At 31.5% G+C, this 17,953-nt stretch overlaps 4 protein-coding genes across 4 annotated transcripts; all 4 read left to right on the top strand.

The window, feature by feature from the left end:
* Window positions 1–571: 571 nt before the first annotated feature.
* Window positions 572–5,240, top strand: LOC146957106 (uncharacterized). The gene is made up of 2 exons (XM_085750065.1): window positions 572–601; window positions 4,289–5,240. Exons 1-2 carry the CDS (start codon window positions 572–574, stop codon window positions 4,640–4,642), a joined length of 384 nt encoding a protein of 127 aa, XP_085606191.1. The 3' UTR covers window positions 4,643–5,240.
* A 417-nt stretch (window positions 5,241–5,657) lies between these two features.
* LOC146957105 (pathogenesis-related protein PR-4-like) lies at window positions 5,658–8,645 on the top strand. Its single transcript, XM_085734111.1, has 2 exons — window positions 5,658–5,947; window positions 8,304–8,645. The coding sequence occupies exons 1-2, from the start codon at window positions 5,678–5,680 to the stop codon at window positions 8,472–8,474; spliced, it is 441 nt and encodes a 146-aa protein (XP_085590237.1). The 5' UTR covers window positions 5,658–5,677; the 3' UTR covers window positions 8,475–8,645.
* Window positions 8,646–11,779: 3,134 nt separating this feature from the next.
* Window positions 11,780–12,834, top strand: LOC146957104 (pathogenesis-related protein PR-4-like). Its single transcript, XM_085734091.1, has 2 exons — window positions 11,780–12,076; window positions 12,549–12,834. Exons 1-2 carry the CDS (start codon window positions 11,819–11,821, stop codon window positions 12,717–12,719), a joined length of 429 nt encoding a protein of 142 aa, XP_085590217.1. The 5' UTR covers window positions 11,780–11,818; the 3' UTR covers window positions 12,720–12,834.
* An 839-nt stretch (window positions 12,835–13,673) lies between these two features.
* Window positions 13,674–17,131, top strand: AIP3 (ABI3-interacting protein 3). Its single transcript, XM_085734100.1, has 3 exons — window positions 13,674–13,730; window positions 13,812–13,922; window positions 16,647–17,131. The coding sequence occupies exons 1-3, from the start codon at window positions 13,722–13,724 to the stop codon at window positions 16,905–16,907; spliced, it is 381 nt and encodes a 126-aa protein (XP_085590226.1). The 5' UTR covers window positions 13,674–13,721; the 3' UTR covers window positions 16,908–17,131.
* Window positions 17,132–17,953: the final 822 nt, after the last annotated feature.

The following is a 17,953-nucleotide window of genomic DNA, read 5'->3' as shown; positions in this document are numbered from 1 at the left end:
AAAGAAGTAAATTCGATGTTATAGGCGTATCATTTAATTATGAACAAATAACTTCTTAATTTTAAGCGTTTTGTCGGTCAACAAAAAAAAAACTTCTTAATTTTAAGCCTCTTTATATAATTCGATTAGATAATATAGATAAGAGATTAAATAACTAATTAAACACTAAGGTTAACTAATTAGGAGATTGATCTTCTTCAAAAAAAAAAAACTAATTAGGAGATTGATAAAATCTGATAATAGTCTAAGTGTTAGATTGTTCTATTAGGTTAAAAAAAATAACCGATTAGATATGTAGATATAATCAATTATGATGATTTATAATCAATTAGGCATGTAATATAATCGGTTGTGTGCCTAGCAGAAGCGTAATAAATTATGAAGTAATTAATGAGTTTTGAGAGGGTTGTGGAGTATATATAATGTTAAAACTTAATAATCAATCAAGATTAAAGAATAAGTTACTAACTTTGTACCAAAAAATAAAATAAAGAGCGCTGCGATATAACAAGACAAACTCAACACACGAAAGCCACACGACATGTTGAACAGCACCCAATTCACTTTATTAATGGATTTCTTTTTGGCTATTGATGCTTTTGTATATAGTAGTATATTAAAAAACAATGTTAAGCAATAACTGACATACATAACCCACTTCCAATATTATATATTATAAAACATTTTTACCAAAGCAATGGTGAGGTAAGACACGTATTTAGACAATCGAATGAGAAGTTTTTATGATTTCTCATAGGAAATATACAGCACAAGCAAAATTTATCATTTTTTGTTGAATTCAATTTGGAAAAAAAATAGCAAATGATAGTTACAAACTTGTTCGTGCAAATTACACGACAAACAGTGTTTGTCGTGTATTTCAGCATTTTCCTAAAATAAAATAAGTTACTAACTAAGTTACTTGGGCTCCAGTGACAAAAAACTCATTCCAAAGACATACTTAGGGAATACCGGGTTCGATTTCTAGGGGAAACAACGCTTACCCAGTGTGCATGCCTCTACGCATGAGTCAGATTAGTCGTCCACCATTGGTAGAATGGAAACCGGTGCGGAAAAAAATTACTAGATAATTATTGTTGATGATATGGTGATATTAGCTATTGGGCATTTATGAGCTAAGTCAATATTAATATTGATGATGATCATTATGATTATACTCCCTCTGTCCCAAAATATAAGAAAAAATTGGCCAACGAAAGTTAATGTATTTGGTACAAATTTTTAACCAAATACATTAGCTTTTGTTGACCAATTTTTGCTTATATTTTGAGACGGAGAGAGTATGTAATTTGATTAATATCCTATATTTATATGCACGTGCATTCATATAAATAGAATATATTAGAGGTTATGGCTTGATAAAATCTAAATAGAAGGCCAAGAATGTTTGGTGGGCGACATTGGTATGAATATCTTAAGTTAATGATGCACTATAAGAATATTTTCGTTGAATACTAAATCACTTTGAGACTCAATTCATGGGATTGAAGGTGACTTTTTTTTACCCGTATCAATATGGAGTTGGCTAGAATCATATCGTGAAGTAGTTGATGATATTCGTATTTTTGAGTTATTACTTAGAATTAACTTAGAGACATAATAACATTTAGAGTTTATATTATTTTATTATATATTCGCATAATTTTAAATTTTCTTTTGAGTGACTTCTTAATTAATTTTTTTTTCAAGTAATCTAATGGTTGAAAATTCATTTTGTAAGATAAATAAATAGAGAATTTAAAGTTTGAACCTCGACTACTACATATTACATGTAATATTTCTATCAATTGAGTTATGCTCCCGTGTGCGACTTCTTAATCTATTCTAAAAGTTATTATGTGGACCAAATTGTCTCGTAATTTTGTCTTTATTTTATTTTATGGTAATTAGGGTAAATTATGTCCACTAAGCCATAAGTCTCTATCCGTTGGTCAGAACTATTCTCTCCCCTAAGTGCAAGCAATTTGAGGTCGGGCTAAGGTGAGGATAATTGACTAGTGCACCACCAAGTGGGTCACTAAGTAATTTTTCAATAGCTGGAGTAAATGTTAATCTCTTCAATAGGCTGGAATATTCAATAGGCTGGAATATTGGACACGGTCACTAATAAGTTTTACTCGGGTCCTGACGCTCTCAGTCTGAAGTAAAGATGAAAGCTTAATTTTAGGGGGAGAGAATGAGAGGACAAGAGATGAAAATCTTTCACCTTATTTGTAAGAGTGTTTTATAGAAAATGAAAAGAAACAAAAATTGTTCATGATCAATATATTTTTAATTTTTAGAATATTATTATGAAGACATTTGAAAGGATTGAATGAATTTATTTGAGTCCTCCAAAATCTTCTTCCACTATAATTTTTTAAATTCTCAAATTATAGAGATTTAATTATAGCAGGAAATAAACCTTCAATTTAAATTGGAGACTATAATTTTTTATTTTACGTTTTCTCTCTTCGAAATACCTCAATCTCCTCTCTTCCTGAACTTCCAAACATAGTCTCAATTGTCAACTATCAATTTGTTAATTGAGGTGATTCATTAGTGGTTGAATAAATCAATGCAGCCTAGTAACAGCATAAATTAAACAAGTGGTGCTTAATGGATAGATGTCATCTTATAATAGGGGTACGACTAGTACTCTAGTAGTGTTTAAATTTGCAACTTAAAAATTCATAGTTTTTTTTTTTTTTGAAGGATTAAATAGTTCTCTCTCATAAATGTAGTAAATAGTTCTCTCTCATAAATGTAGTATTAGTTCGAAAGTAAGCATATAATTTTTTGGATTAAATATGGTATTCATATAAAATAAAATCACATTTTTTAGTCATAAAATTTTCTATCAATATTTTTTTTTTAGCAATTCTATCAATATTTTTAGTCCTTGTAAAATTAACCATCAATATTTTCAATCCCTGTAATATTTTTCGTCAGTAATTTTGGTCCCTAAAACTGTTAAAAAAAATGTTACAGGAACTAAAAAATATGATTTTATTTTGTAGGGACTAAAACATAATTCATAATATTTATAGAGACGACTAACATATTTAACCCTAATTTGTTTCCTCTAAACTTAAGCATATCATTAATTGAGTAAATACCACTCTCTCTGGGGTCTAAATATATATATATATATATATATATATATATATATATATATATATATATATATATATATATATATAATTTCACACCCTTAAAAATAATTGTCTGATCTAATTTCACATATAAGGTTTGTGTGCAATACTGCACATGTTAAAAGAGCTAAAAGTATTAACTTTTTTATTAAAAAAAACAATTATGTATTAAAAAGTTAAATAATAATATTATTTTTTAATATAACTTTATGATTTGATTGGATTGTCATCTATTAAAAATTGTTAATGGATTCATTGGATTTTTTGCATGATTAGGATGGACATAATTTTATTATTTCGGTTTTAGCAGAATTTAAATAGATTAATGAATTGTTTTGGTGTGTATACTACAATTCAAATCAAACTTATCCAATCCATCTATTTTGTCATCCCTGTTTTATTGTTTTATTGCAGGTGAGACACTTCGAAATTGATTCCTTCATCAATGGGAAAGCCTATGAAACTATCATCTGTTGATTGCATCATGGAGCTAAGACCATCAACATCTAATAAAAATATAAACGGATAAAGATAACCCCCTACAATAAATCTTCTCCGTAAAGAGAATATTTCAGGTAGACTCTCATTAACAAGTGTTGATGCAATGACAAAACTAACATAATCTAACTTTATAATGATTTCTTACTTTTTTTCTTTCACTTATTACTTCCTCAGCAACCTCATTAACAATAGGCTTAAATATGTTTTTCGTCCCTGCAAATAGGGGTCGTTTAAAATTTCGTCTCTGCAATCGCTAATCCTTTTTTTTTGCCCTTGCAAAGTTTAATCACTTAAAATTTCGTCCCTTGACCCAGTTAATCAATGCCACGTCATCAAATTAGCAAAATGGCATGGGAATGGACAAAAATACCCTCGTTGACTAAGCAAAGTATGGCTTGAAGTGACGAAAATACCCCTGCTATCATTTTCTTTTCTCTTTTACTGCTCCTCCACCATTACCTTCTTCTTCCTTCTTTCTTCTCTCCCACCAACAGCAATAGCAACAACAATAAATTTTCTCAAATTTGTGACAATCTACCTCTTGAATCTACAATACAGTAACAACAAGAGAATGCGATCACCAGAAGCTTAACAAACCAAGTGTGGATTTAATTCTTTGCAAGATGAATTAGTGGTTGGGTTTTGATGTTTTGGGACACGGTTGCAGAAGAAGAGAAGAGGATGAAGAAGAAAGGAAGAAAATTGAAGAACACGGTCACAGAAGAAGAGAAGAAAGAGAAGATAGAGTGCCATCGTCGCCAGGTCTCGGTCGTAACTCTGCCTGCCGTCACCTCAACCATGCCTTCGCCGTGTGCCTTGTCTCACTTGCCTGTCCTGAACAATCTGAGGCGGTACGCAACCTCTGCTCCAGCGCCGGTACCGCTCTTAAACGCCGGCAATGTCAACACAGTCACAACACTTCAATCCACGACACAGTCACAACACTAATTCAACAACATCACAACATCAAAATCATATTCCGGTAACCGCAAAACAACATCATCGGAAGCTTATTGAAATTGTGTTGCAGTTTTCGGCGACCGATGACGGAAAAAGCAGCTTCCGAAGATGATTGTGCAAAATGAATGGTGAATGGGATTGTAGGACAATGAAGGTGTAAAACAGATTGATGATGGTGTAAAACAGATTGATGGTGTAAAACAGATTGATGATGATGGTGTAAAATGAACAAGCCATGTTTATTCATAGCCATGTTTATTCTTCAATCATGGAACACGAGAAAGAAGAGGGAGAAAGAAGATGAAATCAAGGGCATTTTTGTCCTTTCATGTTTGTCTGTGAAATCAGATGTTAATTTGATGACGTGGCATTGATTAACTGGGTCAAGGGACAAAATTTTAAGTGATTAAATTTTGCGGGGGCAAAAAAAAAGGATTAGCGATTGCAGGGACGAAATTTTAAGCGACCCCTATTTGCAGGGACGAAAAACATATTTAAGCCTTAACAATAATTTCTATGAAAGAACTCACGATTTCTTTGATTCATATTGCCATTTTAAGGACTTTCCTAATTAATACGCACTTTTAGAATTTTTTTTTTAATGATAAATGTTAATAGTTAGTTTGTTATATTAAGATTTACTTCTTCGTTCAAATTTGAACTCGTGACCTTCAACTCATTTTTGTTTAATTCAAACCAATTGAATTACCCAACTTAAATATTTTCTACATTGTTCTATATTTGATGTACTCCTAGAAATATTACTAAAAAGATATGTATGATGAAGAAGACAAATCAAACTAGGACTTTATAAAATGTTCTAGATTAATATTACGAGGAAACTAGACAAAGAAAAATCAACAAAATCAAATACACACGCTAAATAAATTTCAAAGCAAAATAAAGACAAGCATGGTAACGGTTCAAATGCAGTGTTGCCTTGTTGGACTGGAGATTAGTTAGGTGTAAATCATTAATGTCGTGTCGTGTATGGTTTATCTTTCTCCAAGTCTATATATTTGCACACAAACCTCTACAATGAAACACAAAAAATTGAGAAAATGGAAAACACACAGAGAAAGTTAAGCTTGTTAGTAGTGTGTTTCCTTGTGGGAACGATGTTAGTGAGTGGTCAGAGTGCAAACAACGTTAGGGCAACATACAATAATTACAACCCTCAGAATATTAACTGGGACTACAACACTGCCAGTGTTTACTGTGCTACCTGGGATGCAAACCAGCCCTTGTCATGGCGTAGCAAATATGGTTGGACTGCCTTTTGTGGACCAGCCGGGCCAACAGGCAGAGATTCTTGCGGCAAATGCTTGAGTGTATGTCCACTTCTCTCATTTTAGAGAAAAAATATTTTAAAAATATAAATCTTTTTATACTCAATTCAATTTTACCTTCAATAAACTAACAAAGAATACAATTTAATTGAATGTCAAGATTTTTCTATATTAATTAAAGTGATATTAGTTGATCATTTATAAGGATTTGAATTCCTATCCTTAATTTTTTTTTTGAAAGAAAAAAAAATAAGGTTAAGTTCTCACCACTCATCTCAAATTATTTTTTAGTAAAAATTAAGTTATTTTCTTGGTTGCGGTAATTCAGTATTCTCCTTTGTTGCACTAACTTGTTGGGTTGTCTTTAGTAGGTTTAGATGATTTTTTTTATTATACTTTATAAATATTACTTTATTAAAAAAATTAAATAAACTATCAATTTAGTCTTAAAATATCACTCTTCTCAATTTAGGTCCTAAACCATTATAAATATAATGAGTAGTCTTTAAAGTATTTAAAATATATCAATTTACTCTTTGTTGTTAAGATGTTAGAGACTAAATTAACAAGTTTTTATATGATTTAGCGGTTAAACTAACAGATTTTATATACTTTAGAATAGATGAAATTTATTATTGTGTAAAAAAAGAGACTAATTATATTTGTATAGTTTATGGACTAAGTTGAAAAATGAGACACTTTATAGCAATGTTTTAAAATCCGGACCAGTAGTCGATTCAGTTAAGGCATTGGATCACTGAGTCAGTGGTCGGACCAATGTGTCACTGATTGGACCGCATGACTATTGACCCAGTCTTAATAAAAAAAGTCATGACATAAATTTCTTAATATAAAAGTTAATAAAACTTCTTCTATGAAAAAATTAATAAAAATTCACACATTTAAATAATTACTGAATATATATCAAAATCATATTCACATTAACAAGAAAAAGTAAATGAAAAATATATTTTATAATATGTGACATATTATTATTTTAGGAACATGAGAGTTTTTTTTTTTAACAAACATGAGAGATATTTATATCATATATTAATAAACATGTATATATATATCTATATATATATATATATATATATTCGTGAGAAATAAACGTTTCAGTTAAATATATATAGTTCAGATGGAAATTTAACAAACAAGTTCACATAGCCAACTGGTAAGTGTTAACAATATTGTGCTGCATGTAGGCATGGTAATGGGGCGGGGTGGGGACAGGTTTTACATTTCCCATCCCCATACCCGATTCTCATATACTTACCCGTTACCCTACTCATACCCAACGGGGATGAGAATTTGAACCCCCATCCCCGTTCCCGACGGGTTCGGGTATCCTCGCCCCATCCCCGTCCTCGCATTGAATAATTTTTTTTTAATAAACAATAAAAGTTATTTTTTGCAAACCCTAGACAAATGTTGTAATGAATTATCCAGCAATATGTTCACTTAACATTTGTTAGACCGATTGATTTAGTCGCTCCTTTAAATATAAATGATAGTTTTTATAACACGACAATTATCAAACAAAATAACATGGCATATCAACGTAAAGTAATTTTCTGCATTCGAGACGGGTTTGGGTATGGGCTCGGGGTGGGTACCTATATACCCGTTACCCATCCCATATCCATGTTTTGAAATCGGGGAAAACCCAAACCCATACCCAAACCCAGTCAAAATGGGAAAAACCCGTCAAATTGGGTTTGGTTCGGGCGGGTAACCACAGGTATGGGTTTTGTTGTCATGCCTAGCTGCATGTACCCGGTTCAACTACCACTAGCCACAGTTTGATAATTTTTTATAAAATAATTATTTAGAATCCGGTCCGGTTCGCTGGTGGGTCATAACGGTTCACCGATTTGTCCACCCGACCCGCACGGGTCATACCGGGTTTCCTGGGTTGCTTGCATATCCGGTCTGATTAACTGACCAACCCACCCACCCCTCGGGTTGCCGGTTCGACCGGTCGGACCGACCGGGTCGGTCTGGGTTTTAAAACACTGCTTTATAGAATATATTGATCTTTTGAATAAAATTAAATTTTGGCCAACAGAGATTCTTTTATTTTGGGTTTTCTTTATGACAAATGTTAACATATGTCGTAGAAGTTCATGTTAAGGAACTTAATATCGAAAGATTTGTTTTAATAATCATTTATTCAACTTTTTAAAATTCAAAATCTTGTATTTTCAACTTAAATTTCTACTTTTAGTTTTAGGTTTCTTAACATGTGTTTTTTGAGTACAGGTTAGCAAAACTTTTTTTATTAGTATTTGTTGACATGAACTTAATTATTGCCAAATAAGAGAGAATTGTGGGTTACACTTTGCTTGTTAAAGTTTAATTAGTAATAATATTGTGGTGATGACTGATGATGCAGGTGACAAATACTGCAACTGGAGCTCAGGTAACGGTGAGAATAGTGGACCAGTGCTCCAATGGTGGACTGGACTTAGATGTGAATGTCTTCAATCAAATTGATACCAATGGACAGGGCGTTCAGAATGGTCACCTTACAGTTAACTATAGCTTTGTTAATTGCGGTGATTAATTGATTCATTCAGCAGTGTGAATGAATATATCACTCTTTGTAATAAAAATTATATAGTAGTACTACTGCTTCCTTAAATACCATAAATAAAACTAATGAGCGGTGCTACGTATACTTAATTGGATGAAATTAATGATGATGAATCTATGCTTGTTCTTCTCTTGTCGTTTACTGTACATGACTTGCTATTTGGATTTCATTTTTTGTCCAAATGTCTCTCACACACATAACAAGATTGCACTTGTGGCCAGAATGTCATGTGTGAAAGAGAAACATAAATGTTTTGTTATATGTCATAATTGAATTGATCAATGTCACGTAACATTATATCACTTAAACGCAATCTCACATGATGACAAGGGATCTTAGAAATAAATTAATTTGAAGTTAGGCATATCAGTAACTTTCTAATTATCTTCTTAATATTATAAGTCTATGCCGTCTATCACTTCAACACCGAGGAACATAATTTTCAAAGTTAGCATACGATGAATTAATAAGTTCTCTATTATAAGTCTATCATTTGCGTAGCTAACTATGAAAATAGTTTAGTGTCTTGAAAAATCTACTTCTAAAGTGAGAATTGTCTTTCGCTTATGAATTTGTGTTTAAGCTATATTTCTTTTAATGTGAAACTCTTAACGGAAAGCCGCTGAAATGATGATAATAAGGAAGATTGATAATGTGGCTTAGTCTACAATCCACAAATATATAATGTAATTATCCATTTTTTTCTAGGAAAACCACCTGACATAACCATACACGTAAATAATTTCGCATTTTCATTTGGATTGCATTTTCCTTTCTACTCAATCTTTTTTTTGGTTATGTACCTTTTTTACTCAATCTAAAAATTATATTACGTGAGTACATCAATATGTTGGGGCCTTAGTACTGCTCTCAAATTAATTTTATATTATTTATTTTGAAAATATGTAACATGTTGACTGAATAAGTTAATTTAAGACTTTTCTAAAAATCTAGTCAAATTTCTAGTCTAAACTTTTTAGGCAAGAGCCGATATATCAGATTTTTGAGACCACACCGCTTGTAAAACGTCAAGCCTGTCTTAATCGAATTAGTCTTGGTATTTCTTACAAAATCTATCTATTAATATATAGAGTTTGTTTAACATGTGTAACATTACACATGTTAAAACAACTAATAATAATAATTTTTTCTTGAAAAACAATAATTATATATTCAAAAAAATTATATTTAATATTAAATGTTTAAGTTTCAATACAAATTTTTTATTTTGAGCTTTTAACATGTGCAAATTTGCATATAATAGAAAAACTCATGTATAAAATCATGCCATGTTTTGTCATGTGTCGCGATTCTCTTTAACCAATTCTTGGATTGAGAAAATCCAAGTCAAATATATATTGAAAAAAAAAAAACATAAAACATAAAAAGAATTCATAAAGAATTCATAAAGAGTGGTGCTCTCACTTTAGAAAGTTATTTTTGTAAGTAAATCATTTTGAATATAAAAATTTAGGCTTAATTGCAGTTTTAGCCCTCTTACTTTTCCAAAGTTGCGATTTTGGCCCCTAGCTAAGAAAAAAACTACAAAACCGCCCCCTAAGTTTTGCTATTGTGGCAGTTTTGGCCCCCAATGTCCATTTTGACTCGGTCTACGCTGACGTGGCACCCTAAGTGAGGTGTCACATGTCATTTTTTTTTAAATTTTTTTGGCCTTGGGGGGCCAAAACTGCTACAGTTGCAAAACTTAGGGGGCAGTTTTGTAGTTTTTTCTTAGCTAGGGGCCAAAATCGCAACTTTGGAAAAGTAAGGGGGCTAAAACTGCAATTAAGCCAAAAATTTAATATAACATCATAAGGTACGATTTGAGTCGCTCGTTATATTTATCCACACACAACATCTAATAATATTGAGAGTAAGGAGTGTGTTAAGAAAAATTGTTCCGAATATAGAAAAGATTTAAGACTTAAAAATAGTTATAAAGAGTGACATTGTTACTTTGTGGGTCGATTTTTATAAGGATGAGTTATACTTAACATAATTCATATTTCTCTCTCAGACAATAATTATTTATTTTTTTTATTTCCCAAATCAAATATTTTATCATTCACTTTTAAAATAGTTAAGTACAAACAACAACCTAATCCATTTTCACGCGAGAGAGAATATTTAACACTTTCTTTCAAAGCAAAAATCCTTTGCAGGTGGAATGGCCAATCTTTTTAGCGAGTGAATCAGAAGTAGCTACCAATTAAGTTGTGAGCTAGTAAAAAATTGTGTGTGATCTTCTTTTCCTTATCCTTTTACTTCTCAACTGCTAGTATATATATGTTTATATCTTACTTAAGTTTTTAAATGGATTTCTTCAACAAAAAGAAATGTTTTGTAAGGAATTTCTCAAAATTGTTTAAAGATAAAGGATCTCATGATACATGAAAAAGAGAATAATTAATTTCTACTTCATTTCTCACATCTTTCACTTTTTTCACATCCTTTCTTGTCTTTTTTTTTTTCTTTTCACTTTCTTCCTGCAAGCAATTAGCAAACAAAGCTTACATGTGAAGCCAGTAAGCCAATTTGCTACTACTTTTCACGTTTTGCCGATTCGGACAACATATATCATGGCTCTACACCTCTACACAAGGTAAAATTTAGAAACGACGAAGTAGAAACAGAAGGACTAGATTCTAAAAAAAAATTATAAAAATAATTGCATAAATATTTACCGTTGGTTTACATTTTAAAAATAAATTTAATAATTTTTTAACGAGGAGCATAACTGGGATTTAATTTAACAATGATGACAAAGCTTACACTATGCATGTTGTCCTTTGTCCAAGCCTCATGTGGGATTGTGAAGTTTAAGTGACAAATATACAGAGCATTGACAATGACAACAAACATGCATTGTGTGCAACCTATGAATTAATAGTGTGGCACAAAGATGCGTTAAGGACTATGTAACATTTTTTTATGAACAATGACTACGTAATACTTGCAAGTAAAAATAATAAAGGAAAATGCTATTTATCTAGAAAAATAGCATCAAGAATTTTTCAAGACACATGTGGCAAGTTTTAATTGCATGATTTATTTGTCCACTTCCTATTTTTTAGCCACACCTCCTTGAATTGTGGCAAATAGTGCATTGTGATTGGTTGCTTTTTATTCTTGAAGAATTCTTGATGTTTTTTTTCTAGAGATATAGCATTGCTCAATAATAAAAATCTATGTTATAAGCAATGATTTTACTGGCATCAATTAAAGCCGGCAACCATGAAGCCTATAAATTCAAGCGTTTCTAGGCAGAAGTCAATTACAACAATTTGCAAAACAAAAAGCTTAATTAATTAACAATGATGACAAAGCTTACCCTATGCATGTTGTCATTGTTCTGTGTTCTTGTTTTGGCAACTGCTCAAAGTGCCACTGTGCAGTCCACATTTAATTTATACAACCCTGAGCAACATAACTGGGACTTACGTGCAGTGAGTGCATTTTGCGCAACATGGGATGCAGACCAGCCTTTGTCATGGCGTAGCAAATATGGCTGGACTGCCTTCTGTGGACCTGCTGGGCCTCAAGGCCAAGCTTCTTGTGGCCGTTGCTTGAGGGTATGCTTGGACATTCTTGAAGTGTTTTCACATTATTTAATAAGTATTTTCCATCTAAAAGTATTTAAGTCATCTATCTATTTTAAAATTTATATATTGGATGGTTCTTTTTCGATAAAATAAAGTTTACACGAGTTGGATTTTAGGGCGAGTCGGTAAAAGCTTTAAGCTTACAAAGTACGACATAACTACTTACATATTTATCAATCAATGAGATCATCACATCATCATAATTTGAACTTTAGTCCTTTGTGGGATTTGAGTTGAATTCTTACCATATTATTGGATGAGTGTGTAAAATATTTTACACTAATAACAAACCGAAAATAAGCAAATAAAACTCTAATACACACTAGTGCATACATGCTTAACATGTGTTCTATTTTTTTCTTCATTTTTTTTTCTTCTATTCTCTTGTGATTCTTCTTGATCCTAAGTATAAAGCATTAGCTTTCATGTTTGTTGATGATAGGTGACAAACACTAAAACTGGAGATCAGCAAATAGCAAGAATTATTGATCAATGCCACAATGGGGGATTAGACTTGGACGTTGGTGTGTTCCAAAGGCTCGACTCAGATAGAAGTGGGAATGCTCAGGGACATCTTATTGTCAACTATGCTTTTGTAGATTGTGGTGACTAAATTATATTGTAACTGCCCTCTTCACATAATGTGACCATGTGGCTATATAGCATGACATAGTGCTCTACTTTTTTGTAATAAAAGTTGGACAAGCTTCTTTGCTCCTTGATAGATAGATAGAATAAGAGTTATTCAAAAAAATAAAAATATATATATATATATAATAAGAGAGTTGGATTAAAATTAAATAAGATATCAAGACATGAACATGATAAGCTCTTATCATATCTTGTGTTTGATGTTCATTTCATATCAAACTATATAACATTGTACTATTAGAGTATAGCTGTCCAATGTTATCTATCACCCACCCTTTGTTTTCGAAAATGTTCATAAAAGAAATGTATCTAGTCAAATATCATCCATAAAAGAAAATGGTATTTACTTTCATGAGAACTATTTTTTTATTGACAAATGCTTACATGGCCCAACCGTATATGCTAAGGAATTTAAAATATAAATAATTGTCTCAAAAGTTGTACATTGAACTTTTTAAAGTTAAAATTTTATTCTTTTATATATAAAAAAAAACTTTTAAATTTAGATTCTTTAACCAGTGCCCTAAGGGTACAAGTTAACAATATCTTTTTTTATTAAATTAAATAGGATTATCATATCATATGTCTCTTCCATAAACTAAAATGAAAGTCCATGATAGCTCTGATCCCAAGATCAAAGTCACAATCCTTAACCCAAAAAACTTTTGATAACAACTCCTTCAAAACTTAACTTTTAAAGATTCTTTTTTCAACCACCGAGATTTTTAAAAACCGCTCTCGTCGGGATCAATAAATCAGGAGGAGTGCGGTTTTTAAAAAACAAGTGGGGTAAAATTAGCTTTCTTCAACTTTCTCTAAAACTAAACCAACTCAAATTGTAAGCCCAGTTCTTAAAATTTGAGCCAGGCCCATCAACACTCTTTGATTCTCAGGTTCTGGTCAAGCTTGCAGTGGTACTGTCTTCTGTATTGTGAAAACCATACATCGAATTTGAATCAACAAGATGCAACAGGTAATTTGAAACCCTAAATTGAATTTTTGAGATTGCATTGTTTGATTTTGATTGAGACTCATTTGTTTGTGATGCGTAAAGGGAGGAGGATCCGAAACGGAAGTTACCTGGGAGGACCAGCAGAACATCAACAAATTCGGAAGGTTGAATAATCGCTTACACGAGCTACATGATGAGATCAAAATCGCTAAGGTAATCAATCTTTAGGGAAATCATGTTCCAATCATATTCAAAGGTTTTGGAATAGAAATGGGTCCAAAATCAAAGAGAATCCCTATATGAGTAGTTTATATCCTTTGCTACATGCTTTTTGTTGAGATAGTGCTATAGTGACTTAAAACCCTATCTGTTTGGCAAGCCACATATCTGAGCTTATAAATTATGTCTTATAAGCTCATTTGACCACCTTAAGCTATAAGCTACTTTCTCACGAGCTTATAGCTTATATTTACTAGCTTGTAGTGTTGTTTTATAAGCTAATTCAAGTAGCTTATAACTTAAATCTTACAGCTTAAAGCTCATAGCTTATCATTTGTTTTATTTCAATTTTACCATTGTAGCCTTAATTGAAAAAAGTTATTAATTAAGCTAGTTCAACCGCTAATTTTATCAAACACTACGTACAAATTCAATCAGCTAGCCTATCCGTTATCAGCGATTCGCTATTTTATACCAAACAGAGACGTACAGTTTCTTCCACAAACAATTCTTATTCCCACACATACATGTATACATCACCTCATATGAACAAAGACAGAGTGTTTCATTTATTTTAAAGGAAAACAAAAATGGTTGGATGTGATTTCATAGATGAAATTAACCCACCACAACCAGAATCATCCCGATAGGAAATAGGAACCAGAATCATACAATATGAATCAGAGAAGGTTTCCTATTTGAATGGAAAAAACAAAAATACAAAATCTGGAGATTTAAGAACTCAACATACATTTTTATTTTGGAGTTCACCTCTTACTTTGAACTCCTAGCACTATAGAACTGATCAAATTTATGAAGAGTCATGTTTAAGAATAATAACTCGCAGCACAAAAGAAGCTTCCTCGATGTGCTAGACTTCCCGCAAAAGAACATGCTTGGGGGTGATGGTTATTAGAGAAAGCGTTCATCGGAAGAAAAAGAAATTAGCGGTAAGAAATACCGCTATATCGTTCTTATAGTTTTTGAGGAACCAGATAATTATCATTATTTGAGCTTAACTACTGGCATAAGCGCTTGAGAGACTGTTTGGGAACTTATGAAAACAGCTTATGACATGTTCATAAGCCTGTTTTCAATTTATTTCCATAAAGGCCCCGTTTGGATAAATAGCTTATAGAGATGCTTATAACATTAGAGCTTATAGACTAGAGCTTACATCATAAGCTCTTATACTCGATAAGCTATTTATGTTTGGACATGTACACTAAAAAGTACTTACATAATTTGAAGTGTTTGGATGTGGCATTATATAAGCAATTAAAATAAAAAAAATATTTTTAATTTAAAAAAATTAAAGAAACAAACCACGACTAAAAAGCTGTAAAAAAACTATTAAATAATTTTAATATAAATAAAAAATTATCAATATTCGAATAGAAGAAAATTAACATTAAATAATCAAAACATCACCATTCACAAGAATTATATATATATATAATAATCAAACATATGTAAAAGTTTAATAGTCATAGTTGAAAAAAATATCATGTAATTTTCTCAAGTTGTGAGTTAAGTACTCTTTATACTTCTCACCTTTCTAATAAATTTGGTTGTAAAAAAAATATATCAGCAATAGGGAAAAAAATTTATAAGAAAAAAATGCACGAGAGATGAAACAAAACAACTATAAAAATTTACCTGGTATTTGTATTTGTATAGTGTCAACTCTCTGTGTAAATTATTTTGAGAAATATGGTTGTATAAATTGAATGAGTTTAACATATATCATATATGTATATATGCTTTGTAAAAAAAAATATATGTACATATAGATTAATTAAAGATACGTGTGTTAATTAAAGAATAAGGTATTCTAGTTAGGTATAAAAGGCATGTATATTCCTTAAAAAAAAAAATGTATATAATAAATAAAATTAAAAAATATAGGCTTTGAAGAAAAAAGGTAAAGCGAGTATCGAAGGGGGTCATATATATACTGGCATAAGCTCCGCATAAGCTATGTGGTAAGCTCAAAATTATGGCTTATTAAAATATGGTATAAACGGCTTATGAAATTGTTATAAGCTATTTTTATTATTTACCCAAACGCATTTGAAAAGGCTTACGTTAGTAGATAAGCGCTCACATAAGCTCAAAATAAGCCAATCCAAACGGGGCCAAACTCTCCATGATAGCTTATGAAAACAAACAACTTATAGTTTATATGAAAACAGATTGACTTCATTTATCTTAAGTGCCTTTTATATAACAAGTGCTTATGACGTAAACTGCAAATAAAGTTGTTTATCCAAACAAGGTAGATCTCCTTGACTCAAGCAGAAAATAAATTATATATGAATTGTGTGATCTCGTCTGAAATAAGTTGAACCTGTTGCCTACCTCGAGTTCTTTGCTAGGTTTGAGGAAAAGGATGAGAGTGGACTGAAAAGTACAAGACAATGAAATGATTATATCCTCGAAAATCAATTATGTGGTTAACTACTTGACCCTTTTCTCATGTGTGTCGTGTGTGTCTGAGAGGTTACTCATACATATACAGATTTAAGAATTCATTACTTCATATGTGATGTCTTTCAACTTCTCGGTTTGGTTAAATAATATTTAGTTGTTTGAGGAAGCATCTGTTTTTTCAAGTCTTGTTACAGTTTTAGTTTCCCCTCCTTCTAAGCATTTTGCAATGACAAATCCATTGTTTTATATTTTGATGTTAATGCATGGAGATTTTGTTTGTCACAGGAATCAAATGATAATTTGGAGGATGCAAGCAATGAGTTAATTCTCACAGATGAAGAGGTCGTTCGGTTTCAAATAGGGGAGGTATTTGCTCATGTGCCTAAGGATGAAGTAGAGAGCAGGATAGAACAGATGCAAGAAGCGACAAGCCAGAAATTGGAAAAGCTTGAGGAGGAGAAACAATCCGTGGTTGCTCAGATGTCTGAACTGAAGAAAATTCTGTATGGGAAGTTTGGAGAATCTATCAATCTTGAGGAGGATTAGTAACTTATTTATAGATTTCTAGGTTACTTTCTATGGTTAATATGCCTCATAGAACTTTGACTGATTTGAGCCAGATTGTGTCTCTTAATTGTAGGTGTATTGCTTGAACCTCATTTCACTGTTTGCCAATGTTTCTAACTTTCCGGCTTGTTCATTCTGTGAGATTTTTACTATTGTATTCTATCCCAAAGAAAGGAGTCTTTATTGTCTATCAGTAACAAAAATGTGGTCGATCCAACCTAGTAATAACTGGTCAACGGTACACAGCTTAACATATTTGAGCATGTTGGTTGAATACGTTTTTTGATAACATTTGATACTTATGCTTTGGAAAATTCATTCAAACATTATAATGCTTTTTTTTTTTTCTGTTAGATGTATCAGGGATTCCTTAAAACTGCACTACATCCACATGCCAGTTACTAAATCACAAGAACGAATTCAGGTAAAGATTTATGGGAGATTCTCAGCGAAGTGAAGTTTGTTGGTCTGATTTACATCTGTCAAAATTAACATGGGAATTTGTGAAAACCGATTTGTGAAAAAACTGATAATTGGATCATACCATATATTCTTTCTTTTCCTTTCAGTTTAATCCTTTATGTTTATACTCCCTCCGTCCCTATATGTAAGCATCCTTTTATTACCACCTTTTATTAGAGGTAAAGGGTGCTTACATATAGGGACAGAAGGAGTACATGTTTGCAATATCATTCTTTTTTACATAAAATTCCATAAACCCGGAAAATTCATTGAAAAAAAACTCAGACAACTTAAATCTTCTTCAATAAAATTTATATCTTCATACGAATCCTAGAAACCTAAATTTTTATCCAAAAAAAAAACTTAGATTTCATTCTTTGGGTAATAACAAAACCCCGAAATTGTAAGATGGAGGCATATAATTTCAATTGCTTCTTCTTCAAAAAAAAAAAAAACTCAATTGCTTTTCTGTCTCAATTTGTCCCAAATTCTACACGTTTTTCAATTGCTCGGTGGTGACGGAGATGAGGAAGATGGTGCAGATATGGATTTAATGGTAGACA

This window comes from Medicago sativa, chromosome 1 (assembly GCF_051527215.1).
Source record: "Medicago sativa cultivar Bolivia chromosome 1, Bolivia_mono, whole genome shotgun sequence".
Taxonomy (NCBI): Eukaryota; Viridiplantae; Streptophyta; class Magnoliopsida; order Fabales; family Fabaceae; genus Medicago; species Medicago sativa.
Note: the sequence above shows the minus strand (reverse complement) of the source record. Positions and strands in the feature narration are given on the sequence as shown.